This window comes from Solanum stenotomum, chromosome 11, assembly GCF_019186545.1.
Source record: "Solanum stenotomum isolate F172 chromosome 11, ASM1918654v1, whole genome shotgun sequence".
Taxonomy (NCBI): Eukaryota; Viridiplantae; Streptophyta; class Magnoliopsida; order Solanales; family Solanaceae; genus Solanum; species Solanum stenotomum.
In genome coordinates, this window is record NC_064292.1 from 6,592,245 (window position 1) to 6,601,258 (window position 9,014).

Genomic DNA, 9,014 nt, shown 5'->3' on the forward strand with positions numbered 1-9,014 from the left:
TGTATCACAAAAAATACTCTCTTTACTTCTTATTGACAAACCTGTTAATAGTGTCATTACAAAGCAGCAACATACCTAGCAACCTAAACACCAAATTTACAATATTAAAAACAAACCCTATACAAAACTTCCTTTTTTTGTACGACCAAAGGTTCGAGGCAGCACAGTTTTATGCTGGCCAGGGTCAGCCTTCAAACAACTTGAGTCACAAAGATATCTTCCCGACTTAGTTTAGGATGATGCTCTAGAGCAACAACATACGCAATGTAATCCCACGAGTGGGGTTTGGCGAAGGTAGGATGTACGCAGACTTTATTATTAGCCTAGAATGTACGCAGACCTTACCTTTAACCTTTGTGGGGTAGAGAGGTTGTTTCTAATAGAGTTTAGGATCCTTCTCTATATCTCGAAATCTTCAAATCAAGCTGCAAGTACTATGATAACAATAAGGAGCACAATTCCAAAAATCACCATGAGTAAGCAGGTCTGCAGAAATTAAAGTATAATATGTCAAGAAATCTACAGACAATAAATTATTCAGTTCGAGGAAAATAAGGTGGAAAAAAGTATGATGTGCACAAAGTGAGAAGGGAACAGAATCACCAATTCGAATTCACAGATACCAGGTAGTAGATGAGGATGATGTAAAATTGAAGTGTAATTGCATGATTGAGTTAAAAACTTCACAATACCACTTGAAATTTTCTCAGACTTTGAAACACATAACCTAACCACCAACTCCTTCTACATATTCCATCCCTGCTCATTTTCTGATACGTCAACAAATAAACTCGAGTAATTTCATGACTTGACTTGTCATGATGAAATTTCAAAGTCAATCACTGTCGTTCGCGAGGACTCTTCACTTTCGATGCCACACCATGTCAGATTCTCCAAAAATACAATACTTTTGGAGAATCCGACCGCACCCGTTGACATTTTTGAAGAGTCCGGGCAACATAGAGTACAACATGCTTAAGCACACCAAACCCACACTTTTGTCTTTAGTATAAAGAAGTGTGAAATATGTCAGATTTACCAGAGATGAATTTGATCTTTGGGTCTTTGCAGCTTTAGCAAGTTGTGTTCTCCCTTGTACAGTTGCAGCATGAGAGTTCTCAATGTTGGAACCAATATCATCTGAGAAAGAACTGCAAACATCAAAATATGTTTCCCTTGGTACCTGAATGCTAAAATGAAAGAAAGTGATTTTACCGATCATGGTTCCTTGCTCGTGAACAAGCACGGCAAGATCCTTGAAAATCTCATTCACTTCACCTATCTGTTGTTGTACTTCTTGTATTCCCTGGTCCCTTTCCTCTATAATAGCTTCATTAAAGGAAATCTCATTGTCCAAAAGAACAACCTCTTGTCTGCAACAGATGTACGTGGAAGGTAAAACAGAAACTAAATATCACCAAGCCAAAAGTTGTAAAAAAAGAAGATATGTTAAAGGGGGTAAAATCGTTGATCTTATACGACACATGCATCACGATATACTTTCATTTGATGTGCCTGAGATCAAAGAATTGTAACTTCAGCGGGTGACCAGCAATTGTAAGTTAAAATATGTTGTCATTGCAAGCAAAGAACACTGCATGTCAGTGCCCATTTTAAGGGTGAATTACAGTTATCATCCTTTGACTTCCTGTCATTGATGTTTGTGACAAATTAAAGAATACCTAAGGGAAAAAAAAAGGAATAGCATACCATGTATTCTCACAAAAGTATTAGGAACCCCATTCACATTCCAACTACAAGCGATAACAAGCCGGTATTTTGAACACATCACATTAGCATCAACTTTGCCTTTGTATTTTCGAAAAAGTTAAGTTTGTTTCAGAAAAATCTCAGTTTGATTCAATCATATTTGACACCTCTTCCGAACAATTTGTCTTTGCAGAAAATTCACACTATTTTACGCCGTGTTGCAGAAATTTAAATCACCAAAGTCCCAACCCCTAATCCCAAAGCTTGAAATGTCATCTGATTTCTCTACACACTAAACAATCCTCCATCTAATTTACACAAGACCAAAAAGTCACCTTGAATCCAAATTTAAAGACCAATTTCATTTCCTTGTGCATCAAGAAATTGACAGCAATCTTGCTGGTAAATGTTAGCAATTAATTAAACCATCGGCACAACAAAATTATGATTAAGAGAAAGCATCAAAGAGTACAAATAGTAGGCTATTTTACCTTCTAGATTCCACAAGTAGAGCTCGCTGTTCTTGACCTTTATCTGAAGAGACATCTATCTCACTGTCCGTGGAACTGTTTACCAAAAGAGGATGAACTATAAGTGAGAGGTGACAAAAGAACATGAAGGTACAAAGTTCTATTTGAGAATATTAAACAGCAAGATCAATTATTGAGATACAAGTTGCTTTTAATGTACTTCTTCATATTTCTAACTAGGTTACTATAAGTAAATTCCAGTGAAGTATAACCCATCACTTACCTAGAAGGAAGAACTGATTGGGGAACAAAAGGTGAATATGACGTCTCCCTCTCAGCTGCAAGCCTCTGAGCTTTTTGAAACTCCTTCAATACAGCTTGAAAATCTTTAGCAAGCTTAGCATCTGTAATCTTCTTGCTTGCCTGAGAGCAAAAGAACAAATTCACATTATAAGCAAAAGAGAGAGGTGTGACAGAAGAAGAGCAAGAAATAGAAACAAGGCTGGCAAATGTTTAAAATATGAACAAATCATAACGAGAGAAGATGAATACATGTTTTGCACATACATATCAAAGTGCAGAACCCACAAGACAAACATAGAGAAACAGAGGAGAACACTTTTTGAAACTTACACTGACTTCAATTCGATGATCTGTTTCGCTGGCTTGCTTAAGTTTAGCAGAAGTATCTTTCACTAATTGCCCAATATGTAGTCTTGTCTTGTGCCTGCAGTTGAGAAAATCAGCACAAGTACCAAACAATTTTGAAATTATTTTAATCTAATTATACCCATTATGGAACTACAACCTAAAAAGTAGTTTGCCGCCTTTCAGCTCATCAACACACTATAATTGTTGCTGCGGCATTAAGTTGGGCTTGGGATTACAAACATTGGACTGCAAAGCTGGTATTAAATATCTGCTTAAGCAATGATTCAACATGCAATCTCAAATCCCAAAGATCAATACATTGCCTTCACCCACCCTACAAACTGCTTCTTTTTCCTTGTTACCAACCCATAACTTGGTCCTCTATTCACACTGGGAAAAGGGCGAGACATTCACCCTGGACTATGTTTCTTGCCCTTTTTTGTGTTTTCTGGATCATGCCATGATGCATAAAACTTGCCCTGTGCAGATGGTATGAACAGTCAATACCAGAGGAGAACAGACACTACTGGATTGCTAATACCTGGCCCCTGCTTGCATTTTCTGCTTAACTTACCCATACCTTTAGCCAATTTAGCTCTTAATACAGGACCATTCAAGTCAGTTTTTTTTGTTAATGGGATGACGGAGAGGAACAATAGATGTTCTAATGACAAGAGAGACAGCATAGAACAGGTTAGGTGTTTGAAAAATATGTACCTATGGTGTAGGAAGACTCATGTATCTGATCTTGACTCACTACTAGATCTCTCATCTCTCTTTTTATTAATAACCATGGTGTCCAAGCCACCTAAACTAATTTCATGGGTACCTTTTACCTCCCACCACCAGGTACTGGAATGAGAAGAAATCGCCTAGTGTTTTTGCTTCCGTTGGGATTTGAACCTGAGACCTCACGATTCTCAACCCACTTCATTGATTCACTATTAGATCTCTTCTACTCCTTTAGTATTTAGAGCCCGTTTGGATTGGCTTAAAAAAAATAGTTTTTAAGTCAAAAATAAAAAGTCAAACTGAAATGACTTTTAAGTCAAAAAATATAAAGTAGGGGGAGACCTACTTTTGGTTTTTGACTTACTTTAAGTCATTTTTAACTTATTTTAAATTATTTTTTACCTTGTCAAACACTTCCCAACTTATTTTAAGTCATTTTTGACTTATTTTAAATTATTTTTCATATTTGCCACACTTTCATAAATCAAAAACTGACTTAAAAGTAGGTTTGACCAACTTTTAAGTCAATCCAAACACCCTCTTAGAAGGATGCTCCTCTTTCTGATGTACTTATTTTGGTATCTTCTAGGTACCTTATCATCAGAAATAATAATAATAGCTTTTTCTAGTGCTGTATATATATATACACACGAATTTACTATGGTAAAAGGATTTTGAAGAGTCAACATTTAACTAATATTACCATTATGCTGCTTATGATTAATTACTCAACTTGCACGCTTCACTTCAGTGAAGCACATGTGCCACTTGTGGTGCAATATGAATCTTTCATGTTTTTTGTGTTTCATGCTCATATGCAAGCGGACTTCTATAAGGCATATGCATTGCAAATCAAAAACTTCTTTCATACTATCTCCTTAGACCAGAAAACATGCTTTATCATCCATCACTAAACACATATCCTATACCTGCAAATTGTTTCTGATAAAAAAAAAACAAAGTAGATGGTCCATTTCTTCTATCTACAATAAGTTCATCACCCCCACGTATAGGTTTGTTCTTTTCTCTTCTCCTTCCAAATGTCTCCCTCCAGACTGTCTATTTTTCCCAAGTATACAAGATATTACACTCTGTAAATTTTCCAACATAAGTAACACCTGCCATTTCACATGCATGAAAGCTCTTTGTTCACATACACAGCAGCAACAACATACCACGTGTAATCACACAAGTTTGGCCTGGAAAGGATAGGATATACGTATACTTTCCCACTACCTTTGTTCACATACACAACAACAACAACACACACAGTATAATCACACAAGTGGGGTCTGGAGTAAGCTTATGATGTACGCATATCTTACCTCCTACCACATTGCTAATAATTCTTAAAAGGCTATAAACCCAAAAAAAAAATCAACTCAATTTTACCTCAACTATCAAATCCTATCAAAAACATGCAATAACAACAACAACAAAAAAAAAACTCATCTTTACTAATCAAATATCAGATAGAAAAACTCACAACTTGTCACGTAGCTCCGGGGTATCCTTAGGGGTACCTAGGGTGTTAACCAGCCTCTGAAAAGTGGAAACGGCGGTGTTGATCTGGAAAATTCCAGAGGCCATAGCTTGGGTCGGGTCTTGCTTCCCGTTGACATTACTCCGACGAGGACCCGATGATCGACCGGCATGTAGATCTTGGAAGCTCATTTCTTCGAATTTTGATCAAAATTCAGAAATCCAAACCTAAATTGGGCGAAAATGGAACAAGAATTTGGATTCGTGCTACACGTTTAAGTGCTTCTTCTTTTTTTCTATTCCGTGTTCTCGTTAGAGTCAAACTAATCTGAATTTATGAAGCGCCTAGAGTTTTGTTTAGGAAAAAATATATTTTATCAGGTTCGAACTCAAAATTTCTAATTAACACTTTATTTAAATGGTTGTTACATATTATTTCTTAATATATTGTTTTAATGAATACTGTGTTTGGATAGATTGTATCATTTTCCGTCTTTACATAATATCACACATTCATTATTTTCAATGATAAATCTAAAAGAAAAAGTATGATATAACAAATAAAGAAAATATTAAAATGACGACACAATCACACACTAAATCAGTCATTATATAAAATGAATTTTTTCGCCGCTACCTAGTGATACATTACAATATAATTTAAATAACAATTAAAAAAATCATTTAGACTAATCATATAATACGATACAAAGGGTAACAATCAATCAAACAAAGTGTAAGAGAGGAACAATCTCATCAGCGAGGTGGAATGCAACTATATACACTACTAATGATTATTAAACTATTTTAGTGCAAATTTGTACTCTCTTTTTTCTTTCTTGAAAGAGAACTAAAACAACAAGAAATTAGTTCGGAACTAAAAAATAATTTATTGAAAGATAAATGTGTGTTTTACTTTTTTTAGGGTAGTGACATTCATAAAGTGTATATCCGAATTGAATTATTGCTTCTCAGATCAAATTAGGCCTTCAATTTAGTTGAATGCTAGCGATTGACATATATTTTTTTTAGTGTTATGATAAGTAAGTAAAAACAGATACTATCTCAAAACTATTTATATATAATCTAGCACTATGTAGACGATATGGAATAGAAAGTGAGGTTCAGGGGATGGAATGGTGAAGGAATAGGTGGAAAGAAAATAATGAACTTAGAATGACACACCGCTCTGCCATTGAGCTAACTGAGGAACAACAGGAGATTCAGTCTCATATAGTTCAACTCTCGTTTTCAACTCATGACCAAAAAAAGACGAATGTGATTATTAATTCACCATTACTACAATAGGCACAATCCTTCAAGAATGCATTGCATGAACTATATTAGCATTATCAATTTAATTGGATTTAAATACACCTCTAATCTTGCAACATGAGCGAAATACATTCTTAAATTCTCGTCAAATTTAGGAGTGTTTTTAATACTTCTTTTGGCTTTGTATTAAGAGTCTCATGCTCCTACAAAAGTTTGAAACCATTTGCTACATCATGTGTTAGATCAGAGGTGTATCTAAGTTCGAATGTGATCGTTAATATCACCATTACAATACAACATGCACAATCCTTCAAGAATGCAACAAATGAACTATATTAACATTGTCAATCTAACTAAACTTAAATAAACCTTCAAATTTGTAATATGAGTGAAATACATTCACAAATTCTCACCAAGTTTATAGGTATTTCTACACTTCTCTCGATTCGTTATTAAGAGTTTCATGCTCTTACAAGAATTTGAGACCACTTATTATGTCGTGTGGTATATCGGGGTATATCTAAATTCAACTAGTCAAGTAGATATGTGTGTTTAAAACTGTCAATAATTCAGTGACGAAATTAATAATTTGTGTTAAATTCAAAGATATTCTCAATACTTCTCTTTTTACATGTCCAAAAAAATTAATAATTTTCCCCCTATCTTATATCTATGTCCAAAAGTTTACTATTTTCATATTTCTTCAATCATACTTTTGAACTAGCTAATCACAAAACTAGTTAGTTAAAATAATAATTTTAAAATTTATCTACAACAAGGGAAATGTGACAAACATTTAAGGATAGTGAAAGTATTTATTGATTCTCTATTTTTAGTTTGCATATTTAAAATTTTATTTTGTCCTTTTGTATTGGATTTGGTTTTACTTGCAAGATCCGTGCCTTCAATTAATATGATCCAGTCTATCATAACATTAAATGTTGGTCTCAAAATATTTTCAACAATAATTTATTTTTACTCGTTCAATATATTTTTAAAAAATATTGAATTATATTTATCTAATTTCAAAGATAATTATTTTTATTTATTTTATTTTTGTTATTAAATATTATTTACTTTAATATTTAAATGACTTATAATTAATAAAAGTGATATAATAAAAAATATTTTTTTATTTATGATTCTTTAGTGGACGTGTCAAGTCAATATGGACAACTAAATATGAATAGAAAAAGTATATTCTAGTATCTTTCATCCGATGTCCAATATTTTTGTATAAAATCGTCAATTAATCTAATGTAAGGTCTATCTCCTTAACATATTTTTTCCCAGTATTTGAATACAATTTTTTTAATTAAGAATGAAGAAATTACGAATCATCCATCCACTATATTCGAGTAGCTCTCCAACAACTTTAGGTTAAGAAGGCAGATTGCAATTGTCCTGACTGTTTCTTTACTACTTGAACTCGCCATCAAGGTCAATTTGGATTCGCGCTTCGCTTGACCTATTTAAGAGTAAATATTTTCTATTATTAATAATTTTCAAATTGCTCAAATTAATAATAACATTAATAACATATATTTAATATAATTGAATAGATAAAATAAAATAAAAAAGATAAAATGTACACAATCTTATCATTTTTATGAGACTATTTTAAAAGATTCTCGATTTAAATAAGGCATATCAATGTAGTATAAAAAGGAACATATCAAAATAAAGAAGACACAATAACTAATTAAAAAAATATTATATATCTTTTAATCCAAAATCTAAATCTAATCATTCATTTGTGATTAGAAAAACTCATTGAGTAGAATAAAGAAACAAGAAAAAAATATAGTGATTTTTTTTTTCTTGTTAAGAGAAGAATGGGGTCAAGCTTGAGTATAAGAGAATTTATACTAATAGTGTTATGAAGGCTCAATTTATTTTAAAAGAAAATTTGAAGACACCACAAATCCGTTTGATTATAGATTTTAAATATTTTTTTATTCAAATATTTATAGTGGTAAGATTGAAACTTGAATTTAAGGCCATTCAATCATCTTTATAATTTTAATAATCTGCGACAATATACGCTAAACTGAATTAATATTAGTAAGAAGCCTTTTGTTTATATCATTCAACTATTCATTCTATTAGAAACAATCTCTCTATCTTCACAAGATAGAATAAAAATCACATACACCTCACTTATATATGCTATTTTTATTTTATATTAAACACAATTTAACTTTATTAAACTCAAACTTTATTTATATTATTATACAATAATTACTATATTTCATCATACTTAATAAGTGGTGGTTCCTCAACTACCACCAAACCAATCAAAAATTGCCATCTTGCTAATTAATATTTCTTTCTTTTATATAATATTTTCTATTTCTATTTTCTATTTCTTTCTATCAAAAATTGTCATCTTACTAATTAATATTTCTTTCTTTTATATAATATTTTCAAAAAAATTGCCATCTTACTAATTAATATTTCTTTCTTTTATATAATATTTTTTTATTTCTATTTTCTATTTCTTTCTATCAAAAATTGCCATCTTACTAATTAATATTTCTTTCTTTTATATAATATTTTCAAAAATTGCCATCTTACTAATTAATATTTCTTTCTTTTATATAATATTTTCTATTTCTATTTTCTATTTCTTTCTATCAAAAATTGCCATCTTACTAATTAATATTTCTTTCTTTTATATAATATTTTCAAAAA

General features: G+C 31.9%; 2 protein-coding genes across 2 annotated transcripts in view; both read right to left on the reverse strand.

Moving 5' to 3' along the window:
- Nucleotides 1-9,014, reverse strand: part of LOC125843569 (uncharacterized) — a 224,888-nt gene that overhangs the window by 70,044 nt on the left and 145,830 nt on the right. The window lies entirely within an intron of this gene.
- On the reverse strand, nucleotides 8-5,347 carry LOC125843560 (syntaxin-22-like). Its single transcript, XM_049522685.1, has 7 exons — nucleotides 5,050-5,347; nucleotides 2,814-2,907; nucleotides 2,464-2,603; nucleotides 2,202-2,276; nucleotides 1,216-1,373; nucleotides 1,040-1,140; nucleotides 8-486 (listed from the first exon to the last, which is right to left on the reverse strand). The coding sequence occupies exons 1-7, from the start codon at nucleotides 5,235-5,237 to the stop codon at nucleotides 421-423; spliced, it is 822 nt and encodes a 273-aa protein (XP_049378642.1). The 5' UTR covers nucleotides 5,238-5,347; the 3' UTR covers nucleotides 8-420.

Coding starts and splice junctions, on each gene's coding strand:
- LOC125843560 (XM_049522685.1), bottom strand. CDS start 5,237: ATGAGCTTCCAAGATCTACATGCCGGTCGATCATCGGGTCCTCGTCGG. Junction 2,908..5,049: donor CCGGAGCTACGTGACAAGTT/GTGAGTTTTTCT, acceptor TCTCAACTGCAG/GCACAAGACAAGACTACATA. Junction 2,277..2,463: donor CAATCAGTTCTTCCTTCTAG/GTAAGTGATGGG, acceptor TTTGGTAAACAG/TTCCACGGACAGTGAGATAG.